Here is a 24036-nt window from a genome sequence, read left to right on the forward strand (position 1 = left end):
GCAGCTCAGCTTTGCCACAAGTCTGAATATTCACTTTGTTGATCCATACATCAGAATTCATTTTTTAAAAATTTAAAAAGGAAAGAAAAAGAGGAAAGACAAACTGGAGAAGCTAGCTAGCCAGATAAAATTCTGAAAGAGAGCCAGTTTTCCAGTATAGTACACAATAACACTGAGAATGGAATCATCTTAAACTATAAGCTTAAAAATATTCTAATGCTGGATATATATATATATATATATATATATATATATATATATATATGGTATAAGGTATATATTGCTTCTTCTTTAAGTAGTGGAAAGTCTATTTGCCAAATCAAATCTTTTCTTCCTCAGATTTCTATTACATATAGAATACTCTCACACATATCCTATAAAAATATAAATTTTTACACGAGAAAAAAAATCAGATGATTCCCATTTCAAAAAAAAAAGAATGCTTTATATACCAAGCAATCCTCTGAATTTAAAATACAATTTAGCTTACAGAATTTCAATTTATACATAGATTTTTCAGGAAGGTATTTATTTTACAAATTGAAGTATAGTGTTTAAAGATTTTTTGCCTTTTTACCTGTTTAATTGTGCTCATATGCTGCTTCTCTGTTTCTGTTCTTTTTTTTAGTTCTTCTCTTAAATTGTCTTTTTCTGAACAAATGTCTAAGATGAGCTCCTGATGCTTCTTATTTTCTTTAATTAACCTAAATACAAAAACAGCAGTATAAGTAAAACACAATTAAAAATGGAGATGTGAAATACAGTGTTTGCAGATTAGATATACTTACGATTAATATATCAACATTCCTAAGTAATCCTTTTGTAATGAGACATTGTATTTTATAGAACATTCTCTGGTGGTCAGGCTATTAACTTCTTGCAGAAATTTGCATATTTCAAATCAAGTGAAATATAATCAGATAAAGAAAACCACATTCTTTTAAGTTTACCACTTTGGGTATCTCAGCTATTTACTTCATCCCGTCTGTATTTGAATTCCTCCAGGTCAGTGGTTCTCAACCTGAGGCAAAGTCCTTCCAGGCATTTGCCTGGAAACATTTTTGGTTGTCACAACAGAGGTGGGGGGATTGCTACTAGATTCTTTTGGATGGAGGTCAGGGATGCTGCTAAACATTTTATAATGCACAGTACAGCACCCCCCACCACCAAAGAGTGATCTCCTAAATGTCAATAATGCTGAGGGTGAAAAATCTTGCTTTATTTAGATTTTAAGAATATTTCAACGATGTTCTAATGATAGTTACAAGAGACACTGAAATAAAATTAAAAAATATAAAAGTTCAAGCAGAAATTTCATTTTGAGTCCCCTAGAAAAATATAAATAAAGCCTTAAAAGTTACCTGTGCAGTATTCAGGACTTTGACATAAGATACCTCAAGAAGTTAACAACTAGTATTTTTGAATTATTAATAGCAATAACTATTACTTAATACTTATTGCACAATTACTATTCACTAGGTTTATCCTTAAGTGCATAATTTCATTTAATATTCAGGTTTATGAAATTACGAAGCCTATGAAATTATCTATTTTATGAATTTTAAGAAATAAGAAAAGCAAAAAACCTGAAGCCCTGCACTTGTTCCAGGTCACACAGCTACTAAGTGGCTGAAGTGAGATTTGGACCCAGGTCTAATTCCATAGTCTAGGCCTTTCCCTTCTTTAAAGATGCTCATTCACTGGACAAATGCTTATTGGGTACCTACTATGTACCTATATTCTTCAGTGTGCTAAAAGTTATGTCAGCAAACCATCCCTGCCCTCACGGTAGTTATATTCAAAGGGAGAAAATGAAAATAAACACAATACAATAAAATGTCAGGCAGTGATCATGTCCTATTAGGTAAAAAAGAAAAAAAAGTAAAGGAGGGCAAGAGGACAGAGAGCGACTTGAGCAGTGATTTTATTTTATTTTTTTAAGATGTATTTATTTGAGAGAGAGAGCGAGAGAGAGAGAGAGAGAGAGAGAGACTGCGCAGGATGCGGCGGCAGGGCAGAGGAGGGCAGAGGCAGAGAATCTCCAGCAGACTTCCCACTGAGCTCAGAGCTGGATAACAGGCTCTATATCACCACCCTGAGATCACCAGTGCAGCCTAGGGTCAGACACTCACCTGACTGAGCTCCTCAGGCGCCCTTAGGCAGTGAATGTAGATAAGGTAGTCCAGATGGCCCTCTCTGAGGAGCACAGGACCACAGCAAGAAAGCAAATCATGCAAATACTTGGGAAGGAGAAAAACATACCATGCAAGTTTCTTCAAGCCTTTTTGGCACAGTGGTTTAACTTAGATTATTTATTTGATTTGGTGTACACTCAAGCTGTTGCAGAAAACTACCTGAAGCAAAGGATCCTGGCTGCAGTTTACAAGTAAGCAATCTAGGAAGGCAGAAGTGGAAAAGCAGCGAACCCTCAAACTGTCACATCCGATGCACAACTAACCGTTCTTAATTAAGAATTCTGGTTGGGTCTTTGGACAACACACTGATGCTAGGAAATAGAGGAATGGGGGGATCCCTGGGTGGCGCAGCGGTTTAGCGCTTGCCTTTGGCCCAGGGCGCGATCCTGGAGACCCGGGATTGAATCCCACGTCGGGCTCCCGGTGCATGGAGCCTGCTTCTCCCTCGGCCTGTGTCTTTGCCTCTCTCAATTTCTCTCTGTGTGACTATCATAAATAAAAAAAATTAAAAAATAAAAAAATTAATAAAAAAAAGAAAATAGAGGAATGGATGTGTAAATAGTGATGCTAGGAAATAGATGCACTCATGAAAATTTAAGCCAAACAAACTAAAAGATAGTTTTCTTTATAGAATATTAAGTGAAGGCAAAAGAAAAAAAAATGCGTGTTCTACAGCTAACCTGAGTCACAAAGCATTGTATTTGGAATTAAAAGCATTCTGTGCATAACAAAAGACTAACTTAGTTAAAAAAAAAATATTTTTATAATGCCTTAATGTCTATAAAACAATTCAGGTATCGTCCCCCTCACGGAGATGAAAAATGTTTGATTCATAGAGGCTGATGTGAACCACAAAACAGTTTTGCACATGGAAGTGGGACTCTTCCAACTGCAGGCTTCTGGAAACTGCCTACCCCAGTGTACCATGCTGCCACCGTTCTGACAGCCTGCGGCAAGAAAGACTTTTTTATTGCATTCCTAATATTTTTAGATAAATTTAACAACTTCTAACTAGTTCATTTCAGATAACCATGTTGAAAAAAACTATCTTGGCTCAGATTTTAACTTGGGCATTTACTAACATGTGACCTTGAGCAAATTACTTAATTTTTCCGTGCTTCAGGTACCTCATCTGTAAAACAGGAGTAATAGTTCACACCACAGGGGACTGTTGTGATTCCATGAGTTAATACATGTATATGAAGTGCCAGGCACATAATTAACAACATATAGGTATTTGCTGTTATTATTCAGTGTACATCTGACAATTTACAAGAAAAGCAAAAGATGAGTACAGATCTAAGGTGAATGGGAAGAAGCATCAGACAGTCTCAAAAAAAAAAAAAGGATCTGGAAGAACAGGTACAAATAGAAAAATGAGGAAATTACCCTAAAAAATTCAACAATGGTGAAAGCACCAATGCTCTAAGTAAAAAAAAAAAACAAAACAGTTTATTTATAATAGCAGCATTCCAGTAAGGATAGGAGTAGAAGTGGCAGCCACTAGTTTTGGGGCAGTAGTAAGTAGGGCCTTGAGTCTCAAGAGATATTTATATACTCACATTCACAGTATTATTCACAATAGTCAAAATGTGGAAGCAACTCAAATGTCCATTGACAAATGAATGGATAAGCAAAATATGGCATATACATAAAATATTATTTGTCCTTAAAAAGGCATTTCTGACAGGTGCTACAACTTGGATGACCCTTGAAGACATCTGCTAAGTGAAATTAACCAGTTATAAAAAGACAAATACTATATGATTCCACTTTATATAAAGTACCAAGAATAAACTTTTAGAAGCAGAAAGTAGAACAGTGGTTGTCAGGCAGGGGACTGGGAGTTGAATGGTATGAAGCTTCAGTTTGCAAAATGAAAAAGCTGTGGAGATTGCACAAAAATGTGAATAAACCTAACACTACTGAACAGTACATTTAAAAACAAGACGGTAAATTTTATGTGTATTTTGTCATCATCTAAAATAAAAACAAAAAATAGAAAAAAAGAAGGGCTCTGGACACTTAAGAGATTAAAGTTCACTGGATAAACCAATGAAGGCTAAGCTGGTTTGGGGAAGACTGATCCACTGAACAAGAAAGTCTAGCAGAGGGGCCCCTGGGTGGCTCAGCAGTTGATCATCTGCCTTTGGCTCAGGGAGTGATCTTGGGAGTCCCGGGATCAAGCCCCACATCAGGCTCCCTGCATGGAGCCTGCTTCTCCCTCTGCCTACATCTCTGCCTCTCTCTGTGTCTCTCAAGAATAAATAAATAAAATCTTTTTTTTAAAAAGAAAGGAAAGAAAGTCTAGAAGAGTAAACACTAGTAGCAAGGAGATCATTAAAAGCCAGTTACATATCTAGCAACAGTTGGACTATGGTTTATTTTTTTGTCACCCTCCTCTAGTATAGAGACTTTCTCCTCCCCTTTTTCTATGTACAGACATCGCACTACAAGTTTCTTCTTAAATACCATTTTTAAAAAAGAGAAACAGTCTGTATTTTATAGTGAAGGTCAGTACATTTTATTTTCCTTTAAAGGTTATAAAAGACTACCCAAACATCTGAAACACTTAGATACAAAAATCTAGAATAAAAGTAGAGGATATAATACCATTAGGAAAAGATGAAACAAAATTGAACTATCATTAACTCTATAAATCCAAGGGAAGTCTAGAAGTAACTACATTCTTATTACTAATAACCAAACAATTCTTCTCTAAATTTTAATTTGTAAAACCAATGAATTTAAAATGAGAATTTTAAGAAAATCTTTTTGAATTCTATGACTCTCATTTTCTTTTGAATTTCTCATAGTTTTGACACTATTCTGCTCCATATTCTTTCAAAACTGAAAAACATGAGTTGTCTTTATGAATACTTCTAGATCTTTAATGAATCACATTAGTATTTATTCACTTAGACATATATTAAATCATCAAACTTGACATTTGCTGAATTATTTGGTAATTACATATTTGTTAATCAACTACAACATACATGTCCATTGATTGTGAAATTAAAAATGGACAAAATGATACCTTCCTTTAAAGAATTCAATCTTTAATCCTGGCAGGGGAAAAAAAACCCTCAAAATTAAAAACTTACTTCTTTATGGTGTGTTCCTGCTGTAAATACTTCTCTTGCACACACTTTTCAAACATAACTAATGCACGTTCTCCCTTATTCATTCCATTTGGTACTCGGTGTTCTGCAAACTCTGTAGATAAGAGCTCAGATTCTATTTCTTCCAACAAATCCTCTGATGCTGAAACATTTTTGATTTTTGAAATAAGTTTCTTGGTGCAGTCTGTATCATAGGGACTTTCTGAGTAAGTCTTTTGATTTGCTGCTTCTGTAAATGTAGATGACCTTAATTCTGCCAATATTTGTGTTACTGTCTGCTCGGTTTCATTTGTTTTCAAAACTTGCTTTGTAAAATCTCCACCAGGAAAACTGGCTATTTGTTCAGAATTTTCTGGGCATATGTCTGTTTTAGCACAAGAATCCACACCTCCACTATGATCCTGAATATAATTTTCCTGTGCTTCAATTTCATTATATTCATTAGGCTGACATGAAGTTTTATCAAAGTTTAATGATGACAGTTTAGATTCATTTTCTAAGCTGCTTTCATCACCAGAAAATGAGTTGCTGGAGTCTTCCTTTAATTCAAATGTTTTCCCAATATTTTTATCAGAGGAAATGGAGGCTATGTGCTCTGTCTCTGACATGCTGATTGACACCACCTCACTCTGCACTTCTTCAAATTTGTTCCTGATCTTCGTTTGACATCTAAAAAAGTCAAAATATCAAAATTTTAAAAAGTTAAAGTTTTTTCAAACCAAGACCTCATACGTATTTGCACAAACTCCATGATGTGGAATAACTAAGACTACAAATTTTACCACTAGTAACTCTTTTAAGACTTCGAGAGCAGAAAAATCCAAAACCTGAGTAACACAGTCAATCCGAGTGTGCTGCAATCAGTAGGGTGCTACAAAGTCTTACTCTTTCTCCTTTAATTGAGTCACACAACTTCACTTTAGCTACAATTTGGCATTTCTTAACACCCCCATAAGATGTTGGGTATGAAATAGCTAGAGTTTAAATTGTTAGAATTCAATTGACTTGTTTAGAATTCCTTCAACTCCATGAGGGGAAAAAGACTATCTCAAAAGTCTATAAGAAAATATTGAGGAAATACGACAGCAGTGGACACACAAGAGAATGATTATAAAACAATACACATTAATGATAATAAAAATTTACTGAGAAGGAAAATAACAAAACACAAGTATCAGCTCAGGCACCTGAAGCTGAGCTAAAAGAAGTCTGGACGTTAAAGATCCCTGATAGGAATTTGGTTTTTTTTTTATCCAGGCAAAAATCTAGGAAAATACCATGGTGACTTTCAAACATTCTCATCAAGAATACATAATTTTCAGGGTAACTCAAATGGAGCCCACATACACTGCCCAGATCATAAAAGAAATACTGACAAAACTAATTTAACAACTAGAATACATTTTTAGGCTGTTTATGAAGGTTACTATTTTAGCTACTTTCTGAAAATTAGTCAACTCCAAAAATTATCCCAAGACAGATAAATATAAAATATTCCAGCAATCTTGATGAAAAACAATTGTCAACTTCTTTCATCACATACCAAAAAGCATATATAGGGTGGTTATCAATGTCATATAAGGTTGGATTAAAAAAAGAGGGGACATCATAGTTCTGACAAACTAGAAAAGAAATAATTTCAAATGGAAGATGTACTTATGAAAAAGAAACAAATATAAAATTTTTGAGTAACAGAAAGATATACATTTACATCGGTCTGTGATAGAAATGCTGGTCTGGTCAGAGGGAGAGAGAAGACCGTCACGTAGAATGCTTTGATTTGCAGGAGTGAATTTTGTGACAATAAATCATGATAGACTTGGATACTTTTGTACTATAGTTTCTAGCACATAGTAGATTCTCAAGTATTGAATTAAAGTACAGAAGTGATGTGATAAAACTGTTACTTGAGGAATATTCTAGGAATGCAAAAAATGGGGAAGAATAATACTAAGAAAGACAGACCAGTTTGTTAAACGCCTCGTTTTTAGTTTAGTCTGTCCTTTGGGGTATCAGCTAGGATGGACCTTGGCCCCACTACCACAAACTACCCATCTGTATTAACATATTTCCAAACCACTAAATAGAAATTATCATTATCTTACTGCATACATGTTATATATAAGACGAAGCCCACAGTAGTGTTAAAGGCTTGGTTTACACAATACAAATTAATGCAGCAAATTAATAAAAGGCCTCATAGAATGCTGCATTCCAAAATCTAGAACAAAGTAAAATAATTCTCATATAGGGATATTAGCCACTTATATAGTTCTCCCTAAACTAAGTCACTTTAAGATATAACTTGTAAATGTGTTGCTGAATTTGAAATCTTAATTTAGAAATCAATCAAAAAATGGTTTTAAACATAACCAGTAAATGTTAGCAACTGACCAAAATGATAATCTATTTAAATGAGAATACATAAAGGTATTATGACTCTCCAGCATAGAGAAGAAACTTTATCATTAGGGACTGTGTGCCATGCTTTGTCAAGAGAAAGGCACTAATTGTCAAGAATTATCCTTTTATCCAGCTTTCATATTCTCCACAATTCAGTCTTCAACATTTATTTTCCCTCTTAGAATTCAAGCACTTTGATAATTTCAATAGCTCTTCACTGATACCCACATTAGTTACTTTCAGTCCTGTGTTGAGTTACAGATAACAAATCTTCACCTGAATATAGACATTTCGAATGGATGTTCCACCATAACCTCAAACTCAAAATAGCATAAAATCCAAATCAAAATGATAGCTCCTATAATTGAGTATTCCCAGTTAATCCCATTTGTCAATGGTATCATTTTTCTTGGTTATGATTTCTTCCTTTCCTTTGTCCTCATATTCTTTTACCAATTTCATGTCTCCAATTATACCCTCCTTTCTACTGCCACTGTCCTCTACCTGCAACCCAAACCAGATGTAATCACTTCATATCTGTAACACTTGAAATGTTAGTTTCTCAATCTCACTGCATGAAATGGGCAAGTGATTTGAGACAGCACCAGGTCAAGTGTCACCCAATCCAGAGAAAGGGTTGGATTATGTACTATAATAACTCTGCCAAAGAGGAATAGCAGCTGCCCTATGAAGTGGGCCGGCCCTAGATGGCAGAAGGGACCAGGAAGCTACAATACTGCCCCTAAAAAATCCACACACTACCTCCACAGAGACCACCACCAAATGCAACCAGATGAATCAGACTGAGGCCCTATCTCTTCCCTTTTTAGAGGTTTCTGAATTAAGAATTCTGCCTCCACTGGGTGGTCTCCTTCCCCCAACTCCAAAAGGGCTAGCTAGAGGAAAAAAAAGGGACATATTTTGGAGCCAAATTACCTCTTCTTTAATCCAAGCAGCTAGAAGCTAATACCTTCAACCTTTCTTCAGGTAGAACAAGGAGTCTGTGATTAATGTTTTGTGTTGCTTATTTTATTTTTCAAATGATTGAAACCTGTCTTAATTTCTGGAATAAATTTTCTCTAGTAATCAAAAGTGGCAGAAAGATACAACATCAAACTAGTACATTATTAGGGGACTGTACTTCAAAGGGAAGTGGAAAGGATGAGAGCATTTTACACAGTACGATGAGAGACCCAATAAGGAAAAACTAAAACCATTTTATGCTGCAATCCCTCAGTAAACCAGTCATCCTACTTTCCCAATCTTATCTCTCAACACATTTCTAAAACCCTAGGCCTTCACCATAATCTACCAGTCTCTGAGCTGTCTACTCAAGATTTCTCCAATCTACACATTAACATTTCCATGGCTTTGCTCCCATCTACAATGTCATTCTCTTCAGTCTATCCAGAGCCAAATTATATTCAAAGGTCCAATTTTAAAGCCACATCTTCCTCCAAATTTACTCTCACTTTAAGTACAAAAATACTCTCATGTAAATGAAAACATACTGAGTTTATACTCATTAAGCACACAGCCACAGCCTTCCTTGTGACATTTCTGATCAGTCTTCAGCTTTTTAAATGATCTCGTACTTGCAAGAAGGAACATCACTCTGAACTAAACAAACCTCTTAAATCTCTAGCAATATGATCCTGATAATAAAACAAATATAATCTCTACTACATTTACATTCATTCTTGCAAATGTTAAATGCTGTTCAGTAGTTCTCAATGAGGGTGGGGTCCACTGAGTTTATACAATGATCTGAGACTCAATGTACAAACAGTGCAAAACAATAGAAGTTTGTCTCATTCCGAATATTCGTCTACGTTAAAAAAAAAAAAGCCTGTTTTTATAACCTTAGCTTAAACTGTTTTATATATTATTCTCCTGTAAATTAAAGAAAGCTGTTCAACCTCAAAAAATAAGTACTTTCTATACTGTTGCTCAATAATACGCCAGACTTTGAAAAAATCTTCACATAAATTGATATCTGGTATCCACTTAGCTTGCAAACTTAGTTTTCTGAAACTCAAATGAATACTAATTGGACACAAAAGAAAAGGAAATGGATTATGGAAAATCTATGTATACATGTGCAACAAAGCCATCACCAAAGATTAAGTGTAAAAGATTGGTGGGGAGGAGGGGCACCATAATGAGCTTGATTGTGTGCACTATTAACCAGGTAACTAGAGAGGGAAAAAACCAAAACAGTCAGCTGAGCCCTCTTGCAGGCCTCCAGTTAGCCATACAGATGTAGGACAGTTTGGTTGTTGTCCAAGTTTTTTCTTTGGGGGTAGTTATCAAAATCACTGAAGATCCAACAGCCTAAGAGTAGTTTAAAGGAAGAGGATATAAAACTAGACACTTGCTTACAAGACTGTTTTAAATAAGTGCTTCTACAAATGGAATCCACATTCACATATGAAGATGTAGTGATGATATAGATTACAACATCTATTCCTTTTTGGAGGTTAAAAAAAAAAACAAGCCACAGGTTATTTGACTTTTTAGCAACTCTTACTCATTAGGGAAAAATGCTATATTTAAAACTTAACAGTCACAAAATTCCTTTCAATTTAAGCACTTTTTTTCAGAGTTGTTTCTGACAGTACTACAGGACCAATTCACACTTCAATACTGTTTCAGTAAAGTGAGAATTGGTTTCGCTCTTACTGGAGCTCATCAGCTGTAGGCAACTGGTCAAGAAACATTTATCTGCCTTAAAGCCAACCGTTATCACCCTTTCTTTTTTTCATGAAAAAACTCACATTTCTACAAAATTATTTCCATATTAAGAGCCTTACAAATAAAAACATTATCTTTAACAGCTTTTAGTACTAATACTTGTTCTCTTAGTAGTTAGCAGTATATATAAACAATAAAAAACTTACTCAAGAAACTGCAAATACAAATGAATCCAATCCACAGATATTTGGCAACAGCCTCATACAAAGCCTCATACAAAAATACCAAGTCACAAATATATTTCCCAACTATTAATTCATTCCCCAAACATGTATTAAACATGCATTGTGCACAGGCAGTGTTCTAGGTGTTGGGAACATGGCAGTGAAGAAAACATGCATCCCTCAGGGAGTTTACCTTCTGGTATTGTGGACCAATACATATAAAAGCTCCATGTTTAAAAAAAAAAAAAGGCTCTATGTTAAATTTTTTATTCTTTGTGGTCACAGTATTTTAATATTAACATCTGTTAGTGTTGCCTCAGAAGCTATAAAAGATATGCGTAAATGTTTTAAATCCAATAGAAAAATTTGGCTCTGTACAGCATAAATATTATTTACAACAAACTATAAATTTTTAAATTACAAACTATATCATGTGAATCTCAAATACCACCCGTATATTTCTCAAATAACATCCAATAAGCAAGTTGAGTCTGTGAGACTGGTCCTGTTCTTCAATATAATGGCTTCCTGTCCTTTGCAGGCAAAGTACATTGACAAGTTTTTCACATATTCCCTAAATATACTTTGAAAGCAACATGAACAAAATAATTTATCTGTCTGACCAGTTCTTTTTTCTTTTTTTAATTTTTATTTACTTATGATAGTCACAGAGAGAGAGAGAGAGAGGCAGAGACACAGGCAGAGGGAGAAGCAGGCTCCATGCACCGGGAGCCCGATGTGGGATTCGATCCCGGGTCTCCAGGATCGCGCCCTGGGCCAAAGGCAGGCGCCAAACCGCTGCGCCACCCAGGGATCCCATGTCTGACCAGTTCTGATGACAATTAAAATCAGAATGAATATATTACATCAAAAATGCATCTATAATCCAACATAATCTGACCATAATCCTGAGTAACTGATTTTTGATGAACATTACCTTTAAAATAGAAACACTTTCTGGATAAGGTTTTAAACAGAATAAACTAATAGAATAGAAAGGAACCTGTGTAAGATACCTGAAAACTTTGTTTCATGTGATGAAAATATCAGACACTGAAGTTCACAGAAAGTGAATCTATGCAAATCAGATTTAAAAAAAAAAAGACTTAAAAACTAAACTAGTTTTTTTTTTTTTTAAGATTTTATTTATTTGCTCACGAGGGACACAGAGTGAGAGGCAGAAGAAGCAGGCTCCCTCTGAGGAGCCTGATGTGGGACTCGATCCCAGGACTACAGGATCGCGATCTGAGCCAAAAGCAGATGCTCAATCACTGACCCATCCAGTTGCCCCTAAATAACCTATTTCAAAGAACTCTAGGTTAAATTCTATCAAAAGGGAGAAATATTTTGTACAGTACTCACATTCTAATTAAGTTCGTAGGTAAAATTTAACCTTAATACCTTGAGCTTCCTTTACATGAAACATCACTAAATTTTAAAAGTTGCCTTTATTCTACTAGTTTAAAGAGTATGAAGCCAAGGTCAATTATCCCTGTGGGGGATTGTTTAGCTTTGCACGAAAGACTCAGAGTAGATTTTGTGGTTATGTGCACTACATTACCGAAAAAAAGATATTAAAAAGACAGACTCGGGGCACCTGGGTGGTGCAGTTGGTTGAAGGTCTGACTTGTGGTTTCAGCTCAGGTTGTGATTTCAGAGCCCTGAGACCAAGCCCCAAGTCAGGCTCCACACTCAGTGAGGAGTCTGCTTGAGATTCTATCTTCCTCTCCTGTTTGTGCTCTATCTTGTTCTCTTAAATATTAAGTCTTTAAAAAACAAAAAACAACAAAACCCCAGACAGACTCAGGGCATTAGATGCAGGAGTCCCTGAAAATAGTACCAAATCCCGTAACAGAATAACAGGAAAAAGAGCAATTATGGCTCATCAGAATTCCAGGAAAAAAAGGAGCCACACCATCTATCACAGTATCAAACCATGTATCATATTATCATTTTACTTACTTAGACCCATCCAATAAGTTTAAAAGCAAAAAGCTGTTAATAAAGATATTTTTAAGCTATCTACAGAGAGATCACTATACAAACTTTAACAAGTCTCAGAAAATATAAAAAGTATTTTTGGCTAATTTTTTCCCAAATCTGAAAATAAAAGGAAAAAAAATGACCTATAGTTCCCTTTTCAAAAAGGAAGACTAATAAAAAATTAAAGGTAAGTTGTAAATCTGACTTCTATTAAGAGGTTCTGGTTAATGTTTAAATTTTGAAACCACCTTTGGCCTGCGTTCAGTTAATAAGGCATGATAAAGTTTACCAAAAAAATTATTCATTAAGTAATTACTCCATAATCATCCCTATACCAGCCTATCAGTTCATGTGTCTTAATGACAAATACACTCACAATCCAATCAACACTTTCCTTTGCTGGGTTTAATTTTGACTTTGTGTCTATTGCCCCTAATGCCGCTATCTTTCCTTCTGTTTAATTCTTAGCCTAATAGATTTTTTAAATCTCAGTAGCTAAGAAATAAAGTTCAAGAAGTCTTAAAAAAATAAGATTAGAGGGTTATTTGTAAATGTAAATGATCTATAACTCCCAGTGTTGCACTAGAACACTAAATATTAACATTTGCAATATCCCAAACCCAGTGAACGTTTATGAGAAATTCAAGAATCAGCTTAACTTTTTTAAGATTTTATTTTAGAGAGAGAGAGATGAGAGTGGGTGCACGCATGTGCACGAGCGAGGGAAGGGGCAGAGGGAGCAGCAGACTCCTCTTGCTGCTGAGTAGGGAGTCAGATGCTGGCTCAATCTCAAGACCCTGAGATCATGACCTGAGCATAAGTCAGATGCTTTAACCCACATAGCCGCCCAAGTGCCCCTCAGTTTTATTATTTAAAGCAGGAAATAAGGGATAAAAGAAAAACCTAAATTTTACTGAAAGAAAAAAACAAACAGAATTTGAGGTCAAGGATTCTCACTTTAACCTGAAATTATTAGTGGAAGGACAGTGGGTGGCTCAGCAGTTGAGCTTCTGTCTTTGGCTCAGCACGTGATCCCAGAGTCCCGGGATCAGGACTTCCTGCATGGAGCCTGCATCTCCCTCTGCCTATGTCTCTCTGCCTCTCTCTCTCTGTGTCTCTCATGAATAAATAATTAAAAAAAAATTGTTAGTGGAAAACTTCTACAGATTACCATTCTTCAAAGGCAAAGATGATTTTTCTAAATTTCTATATGAGGCTGCTTCAACCTATTATCTCTTCGTTTGCATCAACATGGATGGAACTAGAGGGTATAATGCGGAGTGAAATAAGTCAATCAGAGAAAGACAATTATCATATGGTTTCACTCATATATGAAATATGAGAAATGCTGAAAGGGACCATAATGGAAGGGAGGGAAACTGAGCGGGTAAAAATTAGAAAGACAATCCATGAAAGACTCCTAACTCTGGGAAACAAAGGGTTGCAGAAGGGCAGGTGGGTGGAGAGATATGGTAACTGGGTGACGGGCATTAAGGAGGGCATGTGATGAGTGCTGAGCGTTATACTGTATGTTGGCAAACTGAATTTAAGTAAAAAAAAAAAAAAAAGTATTCTGTGCTGTTTTACCTTCACTTGATTTTTAAACATGTTTTAACTTACATGTAGCTGTAAACATGTTTTTAAACTTAATATACAAAGCGACTGCCATCAGTTAGGCTCTCACTGAATAGCACTAAAGGAAAACTCTTGCATTTATGGATGAAAGAACTAAAAGTTTACAAAGTAGTTACTGTGCTATATACTGTGTTAGCAGTAAGACTGGAACACACCAATGACACTCTCTCGAACTTTCACTGTTTAAAGAAATCTCCACGTTTATATGCTGGTATTCTGAACTTGACAATGTTTCAAGAATAACAACATTGACATAAACACTATCCATGCATTTCCAGGAAAAACGAAATTTCCAGGTAGATTCTTCAGTGTTTATACATGTTTGCCTGCTGCAATGTAAAAAGGAATTTTAGTTCTTTGTAAGATTTGCGAATTACTCAACACCTTCACTGAACTTAAAATGAAAGACTGAAAAAGAAAAGAAAAAAAAAAAACGAGGCCAATCATCACTTTTCTATTTTTGTAATGATGAATAAAAGTTGAAAAGTAGTTGTACAGAGACTAAACCGGCCTTATTCACACGGAGATTGTTCAGTTTTATTGTGAACGTCTCTTGAACCTTAATCTTTCCCACGAGATCAACTGCGCAAATAGAAAGTTGTAGTCTGTAGTCGGGAAAGCTACACCCACGATTAGCGTACCAACACATTCTTTTTTATTTTATTTTTTTTAATTTTTTGATTACCAGCACATCTTTTTAAATACTGTTCCACGGATTTACGGCACGCTTTTCTTACAAAAAAAACTTCCAGCCCATCATTCGGTAACAAGTAAAAAACGCTCTAGCATCAAGGCACATCACACACACACGGAGGAAACTGCCAAGCGCCTGGCACTGTGCACCACTATCTTTATTAGACTAACCCCCGTAAGGTAACAAAACGAGCAGGTCAAGGGGGTGGGGTGTGGGGGGCAGATTCTAATCCAGGCGCTCCGAATCCAAATCCAGGCTTCTTTACTCGAGACAAGAACCAAGACCTAAGTCAACGTTAGCTGCAGTTGTTCAATTGCTAACAGCTAAGCGCTCGTGGCACCTGCGCTCTACCCGGGCTTGCGGGGGTGGGGGTGGGGGGGTGGTGGGTAGGGACGTGCCAGACCAGGCTTTCCCATTCCCCTCCTCGCTCGGAGTTTGATAGGCACGAATCTGAAATGTCCTTACCGGCCAGGGCGCGTCGGATCCCTCGATGTCCTTGGAAGTAAAGGCAACATAACAACCAAGAACACTCATTTCTCGGGAGACTCCCCCCCCCCCAAAAAATCCCAAAGAACCGTCTTTAAGTTACTTAAGATCACAGAGACGGAAGAAGTGTTTGTAAAGAGTCGCCCCAACAGTTAAAACACAGACCCACAGTCAACCTGGCGGGGAGAGAGAGAGAGAGAGAGACGGGAGATGCAGTACACGAAATCTGGCCGAGCAGGTGGGGCTCGGCCGCCGCTCGCGCCGGGAGGGGCCAGGCCATTGGCCCCCGTGCGGCGGCCCTCCGAGCCCCGCTCCCCGCTCCCCGCTCCCGGCCGCGGCCCCGAGGGAGGAGGGACTCCTAACTGCGCCCCCCAGCGCTCGCCGGCCTCCCAGCCCCGGGGCAGGCCGGCCGGGCGCCGAGCCGAGCCGGGACCCGCCGAGCCGCGGGGGCGGTGAGCATCCCTCCGCCCAGACCCCGCGACTCCGGCGCCGGGCGGCCGACAAGCACTCACCCCACTTCTCCGAGCCCCGGGCCGCGCCCCTAACGAGGCCGCTGAAGCTCCGGCTGAACGCCTAATCTCTCCATTGTGGGCTCCGGTAGACAGGAGGCGGGGAACCGGGCGCCGGGAACAGCGACCAGGGGCAGGGCCGACACCGCGCTCCCTCCGTCTCCGCGTCCCCAAACCCCCGCGGAGCTGACACATCAACAAAGATGGCGGCGACGCCGAAGCCGGCCCCGCTACAGCTGAGGGGGCGGGGCTCCCTGGAGGAGCCAATCGGCGAGTCGCGGGCGGTGTGACGCAACGCACCTTCGGTGGGCGGGGCCAGGGCGGCACCGCCTCCTGCCCCCGGAGTCCCCATCCCGGCGCTCAGACGCGCTGGGCATCCACGCCCGGGCTGAGTCGGCTCGCGGGCGATCCTGCTAGTCCTGTCCTGTCTGTCCCGCCCCAAGCCAGGACGCTCTCATTGGATAGAAGCCCACCTCACCCTTGACCCCTCTCGTATTAGTCAGGGGCATAAAGCAATAAAAGAATTCGAAATTGTGACTTCCTTGCTCCGATGCGCAAACCTTGCACCTGACCTAGGCGGCATCAGCAGGAGCAGTTTACCTGGTCGCCTGACAGTGCATCCCTGGGACAGCTTCTGAGGGTTTCCGTAACACCGCGTTCCTGTCTACAGCCTGGCGCCCACTGCCATTGTCCAATAATAAACTATTCGTGCATTCGTCTCTGGCACCAGACTGTGAGAGCCTTGAGCGCAGGAAGCGTCCTCGCCTGGCTGGGTGTGATCCTGGAGACCCGGGGTCGAGTCCCGCATCGGGATCCCTGCACGGAGCCTGCTTCTGCCTCTGCCTGTGCCTCTGCCTCTCTCCCTCTAAGTGTGTCTCTCATGATTAAATAAATAAAATATAAAAAAAAAAAAAAAAAAAAAGAATGGGGACTGACATGCAGGAGCTGCTCAGTAATTACCAACAAAAAGTGTATTGCATACTGTTGCCTAATCAGGTCCATATAAGTAAGGGGAACAGTTTCATTCTGTGAGGGTTTTGCAAATCTGCGCTGTCCAGTGGTGATGTTCTCTGGTTTAGGGCTTCCTACTCACAACTCATGAGTGAAAATAGTAATTCTGTCAAGTTGTCAACGTGAGAGTTTGTAAAGCAAAGCTTGTTCCTGTTATGTGAAGCTTCTTTGATACCAACTGCTGGGAGAAAAAAAAATCACTAGAAAAGTTCAACATTGTGTAACTTTGTTCCTCTTTCCTTTTCAACAGGAAATCGCGCCTCCCTCCTTAAATGAAAATACTGCAGTAAAACACACTTTGCAGTTAAAACTGTTTTTGACGGTGAAGAAATGATTTGACTTTAAATTTGACCAAACATTCCCTGTGAGATATATTATTCCAAGGCGGGAAAAAGTAAGCCTTTTTCTCAGCTCAGAGTTTCAGTAATAACATCCTTATTGTTATTTTTGAAATATATATATTAGTATAAGCATATAAGTAATTATGGTTCTGGGAACCAAGATTTTCAGTGTTAGATAAAGGAAATATAAATACAAAATCAAACAAGTGAAAATTCTGAAATCCTAAATTTGAATTTAGATATATCAGTATGAACTCATGGTCCTTTTTTTTCTTTTTAAAGATTTTATTTATTTATTCATGAGAGAGAGAGAGAGGCAGAGACACAGGCAGAGGGAGAAGCAGGCTCCATGCAGGGAGCCCCATGTGGGACTCAAACCTAGGTATCCGGGATCATACCCTGGGCCCAAGGCAGGTGCTCAAATGCTGAGCCACTCAGGCGTCCCATACTTTTTTTAAAATTAGAAGTCTGTCCACTGAAAAGGCCTGGAATACCATTCAACATAATGCACACCCTTTTCTCCATCATTTCTAAGTATATTTTCCCACAAAAAGTCACTTGGACTCCCCTTGTAAAATCAAGGGCATATTCTTAGTCTGGGACAGGAAAGGTGCAAGAAAATCTAAGACATGTTGGTTGTATCAGAAAGCAAAGAAGAAAAATAATAGTTGTGTCAAAGACTCAGGAGCCAATTCAAAAGTGTGCCCACGGGCCAAAAGACAATATAGCATTAAAAAAATAATAGCAATTGAGACTCCTCTACTATGTCAAAAATTAACGTGTATTGGGATTCCCTGGGTGGCTCAGCGGTTTGGCGCCAGCCTTCGGCCCAGGGCGTGATCCTGGAGTCCTGGAATCAAGTCCCACATCAGGCTCCCTACATGGAGCCTGCTTCTCCCTCTGCCTGTGTCTCTGCCTCTCTCTCTCTCTCTCTCTCTCTTTGTCTCTCAGGAATAAATAAATAAAATCTTTAAAAAAAAATTAATGTGTATTGATTTTTCAAAACATCATTGGTCCCCTTGGGAGGATGCCAAAGAATCATCACAGTCGGGATCTATAGGTGGTGCAGTGCTTTAGCGCCTGCCTTTGGCCCACGGCGCGATCCTGGAGACCCCGGATCGAATCCCACGTTGGGCTCCCCGTGCATGGAGCCTGCTTCTCCCTCTGCCTATGTCTCTGCCTCTCTCTCTATCATAAATAATAAATAAAAAGTTAAAAAAAGAATCATCGCAGTCTGAAAAGTAAAAGAATCACTGTTACAAACTGAATCTCACTCAGAAAGTCAATGTGGAAAGGTTATTTAAAGAATTCCAGATAATAAATGCAGAAAATAGACTACCAGGAATTTGCAACCCCTTTGAAATAATGGCTCTAGGATCGAAAGGATCCGGCTGTAGCATTGTAAATGTCAATATCCCAACGAGTGGGGCTGAGATTGGAGGTGCATTTGGAGGAGAAAAGCACACTGGCGGTGGTCCGGAGTCTGGGAGTGATGCCTGGAAACAGTACATGAGAAGATCCACTTGTACTATCAACTACAATAAGGACCTTTCTCTGGCTCAAGGAATCAAGTTTCAATAAAGGTGACGGTAAATCAGCATTACTTCAAGTCTTCTAGGCATTCTTGCAGTTCTTTGTTCTGGAGAAGACAAAGAAAATTAAGATTTGCCCTGAATAAATGCATAATTTTGATTAAAAACAATGGATCATCAGATTGTCTAGAATCATTAGACAAAAAGCCAGTGGAAAACTTTATAATGGATTGATGGGGCTGACAACACTGGAACCTGTTAGATGAATTTTAATAGTTCCCCAAAGAGAAACAATGAGATATTAAGTATCTTCTGATGTGATGCACTAGAGGAACACAATACCACCTGTGAAATATTCTTGCCACAGGGGACATGCTCAAAATTTAAGAAAAACTGCCATTACTTCAACATATAAATTGTAAGAAAGGGATTAAAAGTAAATCTCTTTTTAAAATACATCACTGAATACAAAATAGGATCTTGCTTGGAGCCTGACTTGAGCATACCAATTATTAAAAATCATCTGAGACTCTGGAAATTTTAAATATTAATGATATTAAGAAATTGTTAAAGGTGGAATAGGTTTTGATGATGTTTTTTAAAGTTATGATCTTTGAAAGATACATATGTATAAAGATACAATGTCCCAAAAAGTAAAAGTGATTTAAAAAAACCCAAATAAATAAAAATAACCCCACATTGATGGGAATATGTCAAAAGATAACAAGAGCCAACTAAAAGAGCTCCCAATGGCCAAAGTTGGAAAAATTTGAGCAAGGAAATAAGGTAGTGTTGGATTACAACCCAAAGCATAAAATAAACACCAGTTCATACTAATATATTTACAGTATATATGGTCATATATATAACGGAGAAGAGACAAATCTCCCATGCAAACAAATTTGAAATAATTCCAATATCCGGCCCTCAAAGAGGGGGAGCATAACTTCTTTCTTAGGTGTAAACTGTGTTTAATGACTTCCTACCAAAGTATATAATAGGCAAATGGAGGGAAAACGCAACTAACTTTAGAAACTGAAGAACACCAGTCAGGTGGTGGTGTCTTGAGCATGTTTTAAAGGTGTGTGTAAAAAAAAAATTAAAAAAAAAAAAAAGGTGTGTGTAAAAGTTGTGTCTTTCCACAATGTCAGCTTTATTCAATCATAAAATACGGTTAGTACAATAGCAAGCAGGTTCAGGATTCTAAACTCAATGACATTTCACTATGTATTTAACTTGGCTTCATATACATTACACAAAGTACAATACAAAGTTATGCAACAAACAAGATACAATAAGGGTAAGAAGTTAATGAAACAAAGCAAGTCAGTCTGTGAGCACAGTTAAGATGAGGACTTGGTCAGGTGTGGGCCAGCTCTAGGCACTTACTGCTTAATGTTTAAAAAGTGGAGCTTTATTATGTTGGGAGATCAATCAGGCAGTCTTCAGCAGCAGTTGCCTTTTGATGTGGTCAGATGAGGAAGGGTCAGCACTCAGAGAGTCTGGCAGTTTGCTGCAGAAATCCTCCCTTTTTACAGTTTATTTATTTATGTATTTATTAATGTTTTTTCCTTTTTACAGTTTAATCAGTCTTGAGCTTTGCAGGCCTCTTTTGTTTTTTTTTAAATATTTTTTAAAATTTTTTAAATTTATTTATGATAGTCACACAGAGAGAGAGAGAGAGAGAGGCAGAGACATAGGCAGAGGGAGAGGGAGAAGCAGGCCCCATGCACCGGGAGCCTGACGTGGGATTCGATCCTGGGTCTCCAGGATCGTGCCCTGGGCCAAAGGCAGGCGCCAAACCGCTGCGCCACCCAGGGATCCCTGCAGGCCTCTTTTGGTTCTAGTGATTATCAGCTCCTAGTTCTTCCAGGCCTTATGGGCGTAAGAGTACTTCCAGTCTATACAGTACTTCCTTAGTACTCCCAGTCTATACTAGTTTTGGTGATATCTGGTCATAGCTGCTTTTCTGATTATGTCACTACTTGACACGAGGGATACCATCTTGCTCCCTACAGGTGGAAAACATCAACTGTCATGAATCATGTACTTGATACGGTGCTATACAGATGGCACTTTACCTCTATAGCCTTCCTTCCAAAAACCCTTACCTCCAGTCTTACCATGAGAAAAACCTCAAACTCCAACAGTGGAGCATCTTACAAAATACCTGACAAGTATTTCTGGAATCTATCAAGATCATCAAAACAGGGAAAGTCTGAAAAACTGCCATAGCCAAGAAAAGCCTAAGGAGACATGACAACTAAATGTAATAATGTGGCATCCTGAATGGAATTCTGGCTCAGGAGAACAATAGGTAAAGCCTCCGGAAATCTACATAAACTCTGGACTTTAGTAATAATGTATCAATATTGGTTCCTTCGTCTAGTTAATGTATCCTACTAATGAAATACGAATAATAGAGGAACTGGGTGTGGTTAATGTGGGGAAACTGCGCCCTCTTAATTTATTCTCTGAATCTAACACTGTTCTTAAAAAAAAAAAAAATCTATTACAAAGAAAAAAAGATGCAGGCCAGAGATTGCTTCCGAACAACGGGAACAACGTGTTTTGAAGTATAGATGCGAGCAAGAGTGATGCTGGTGAATTGACAATGTTGAAATTAGGTGAGAAGTTTTTCTCTTGGCTTTGAAAGGTTCCTAGTGAGGAAAGGAAAGGAAAGGAAAGGAAAGGAAAGGAAAGGAAAGGAAAGAAGGGAAGGGAAGGGAGAAAGAAAAAAGAAAGAAAAGAGAGAAAGGAGAAAGGAAAGAAAGGGAAGGAAGGAAGGAAGAAAAAAGAAAAGGAAGGAAGGAAGGAAGGAAGGAAGAAAAGGAAGGAAGGAAGGAAGGAAGAAAGAAAAGAAAAAAAGAAAGAAAGAAAGAAAAGAAAGAAAGGAAAGAAAGGAAAGAAAGAAAGGAAAGAAAGGAAAGAAAAAAAGAAAGAAAGAAAGAAAGAAAAGAAAGAAAGAAAGAAAGAAAGAAAGAGGGATCCCTGGGTGGCGCAGCGGTTTGGCGCCTGCCTTTGGCCCAGGGCGCGATCCTGGAGACCCGGGATCGAATTCCACGTCGGGCTCCCGGTGTATGGAGCCTGCTTCTCCCTCTGCCTGTGTCTCTGCCTCTCTCTCTGTCTCTCTGTGACTATCATAAATAGTAAAATAAAAAAAAAATTAAAAAAAAAAGAAAGAAAGAAAAGGTTTTACAAATATTTGAGCAGCATCAACATAGAACCAGGTGCCGTAGTCAGGGGGAAAGCCATCACCTGTGCCTAGTTTGCGGGCGGAGGTAGGTTATTTGGAAACCCTCGTAAGATGTTAAGTGGCTAATGCAACCCAAGTGACCATTGCAGAGAGTCTGCGTCCTTGCGCTCAAAACTCGCCCCCGGGAGCCGCAGGGCCACCTACCTGGGAGCAGCCCGGATTGCTCCGCGCTCGGTTCTCTGGGCGGAGGAACTCGGGAGCGCGCAGCCCTGGGGCACAGCGCGGAGGCCGCAGCGCGCGGAGGGCGCGCGAGGGCCTCGCAGGGCGCACGTGGGCGCGGACTGCGCAGGCGCAGCGCTGGCGCGGGGCTGGCCATTGGAGGCGAGGTGAGCGCGGGGAGCGCCTCCGGCCGGCGAGGCTGCAGGGCCCGGGGCGGGCGCCACCACGGCCGGGCTGCAGAGGCGGCTCGGGGGCAGCGGCCCTCCTGCCTCTTACCAGGTCAGGGTTCCTGGGCGCGTGGGGCGCGTGGGGCGCGGGGAGTGGAAGGGGCTGCGTGAGGGCTGCGGGGCTTCGGTCGTTGGGGGCTGGACGTTGGGCGCCGGACGTTGGGGTCGGGCGTTGAGGTCGGGCGTTGAGCGGGCACCGGGGGCCTGGACGTGGGAGACAGGATGGAAGGGTGGAGGAGCCCTTGGAGCCGGGGCTGGGAAGGGCAGGCCTAGGGTTGGAGGTTGTGGTGGGGGAGGGGCGAAAGGAAAAAGAACTGAGCCCCCTGGGCCTGGGGGGGGGGGGGGGGGCTGTCGCAGGTTTGGAAACTACTTTGTACTTCCAGGCATGACTTTGCAAAGTGTGGACGTCCGCTGGCATCCCAGCAGAGGAGCTCTTTGCTCTCTTGTGCCTGAAAGAAACTAGCTTGTGGATTCGGTCAGTGCTTGCGTTTTAACCCAGAGCTGCAGTGCAAACAACACTAACACTTAACAGTGTCCTTAACTTCCTACCTTCTGTAGGAAAGGCAGACGCACCACGGCTTTAGCTAGATACGGTAAGCCGGCTCTGGTTCATTTTGCAAGTGTTTGTAGCGTGTCTGCTGCTGTGTGCCAGTCGGATTTTTTTTTTTACTTGGGCTCCTGCTATAAATATGCTGGCCCTGTTTGGCCTCTGGAGTAGGAGAGGATGCTTCTAGTTCCCTTGTTGAGTCCTCCAGGTACTGCATGGGAAAGGACCTGGATTTTCAGCTCAGCTGTGCAAGAGCGCTCGCTCTGGTGGGGTTTGGCAAGTTCCTCCACCTGCTCAGGTCTCCCTTACTTACGTGGACGAAATAGTAAAGGAAATAGGAATATTTTATTTTTTTACTACTATTTTTCAGGAATACTTTAATCCTCGTTATTTCAGTGTGCCAAAGTAGTTACGCATGAGTGGAGGGAATTCTTTGTGGGAATGGCATAAAAGTAAAGTTTGAAATGCTAGCTGCCTCTTAAGAACTTAGTAAGCACCAGCTGCTGTGCTAAGTAGTTTACATACATTCTTGAATTTAATCATCACAGTTAAGTGTTATGAGGAAGTTACTAAGATTGGGCCGCATTTTACAGAAACTCAAACCGAGAAAGATGAAGTGTTTTTTGTTTTTTTTTTTTTTGCCTCAGATAACATAGCTGAATGAGGAAGATGAGACTCTGCTTACATTTGGGTATGACCCATTTTAAAGCTCACGTCTTGCTGAACCTTTGAGCTCCATAGCTTTAAAACTGAATGCTTCCTTAGGTGTGGGGTTTGATAAGTTCTTTATAGATTTTGGATACCAGCCCCATATCTGATAAAGCATTTGCAAATATCTTTTCCCATTCTTGTTTTTGTCGATTATTTCTTTTGCTGTGCAAAAAGCTTTTTATCTTGAAAGATAAATGAACTATTGGACTTAGTTCATTTCTGCCTGTTTCCCTCGCCTTTGGAGACGTATCTAGTAAGTTGCTGCGGCTCAGGTCACAGAGATTGCTGCCTGTGTTCTGTAGGA

The 24036-nt window shown here is 39.6% G+C and overlaps 2 protein-coding genes across 3 annotated transcripts in view; one reads left to right on the forward strand and one right to left on the reverse strand.

Annotated features, from left to right (window-relative positions):
* Positions 1-16220, reverse strand: part of CCDC186 (coiled-coil domain containing 186) — a 49514-nt gene extending 33294 nt beyond the window's left edge. The window contains exons 1-3 of the mRNA XM_025993869.2: positions 15952-16220; positions 5303-5989; positions 578-704 (exon numbers count right to left, since the gene is read on the reverse strand). Of these exons, the coding sequence (XP_025849654.1) occupies positions 578-704; positions 5303-5928 (753 nt within the window). The 5' untranslated portion in view covers positions 5929-5989; positions 15952-16220. The remainder of the gene's footprint in view (positions 1-577; positions 705-5302; positions 5990-15951) is intronic.
* A 6182-nt stretch (positions 16221-22402) lies between these two features.
* The window catches only part of TDRD1 (tudor domain containing 1), a 53207-nt gene continuing 51573 nt past the window's right edge, over positions 22403-24036 (forward strand). Inside the window, exon 1 of one of the 2 annotated variants that reach the window (XM_072740090.1) lies at positions 22403-22526. The gene's annotated coding sequence lies outside the window, so the exon portion shown is untranslated. Of the gene's footprint in view, positions 22527-22857; positions 23068-24036 lie in introns of those variants that run through there. The other variant, XM_072740089.1, reaches the window with a different exon arrangement.

Source organism: Vulpes vulpes, chromosome 15, assembly GCF_048418805.1.
Source record: "Vulpes vulpes isolate BD-2025 chromosome 15, VulVul3, whole genome shotgun sequence".
In the NCBI taxonomy this organism is placed as follows: Eukaryota; Metazoa; Chordata; class Mammalia; order Carnivora; family Canidae; genus Vulpes; species Vulpes vulpes.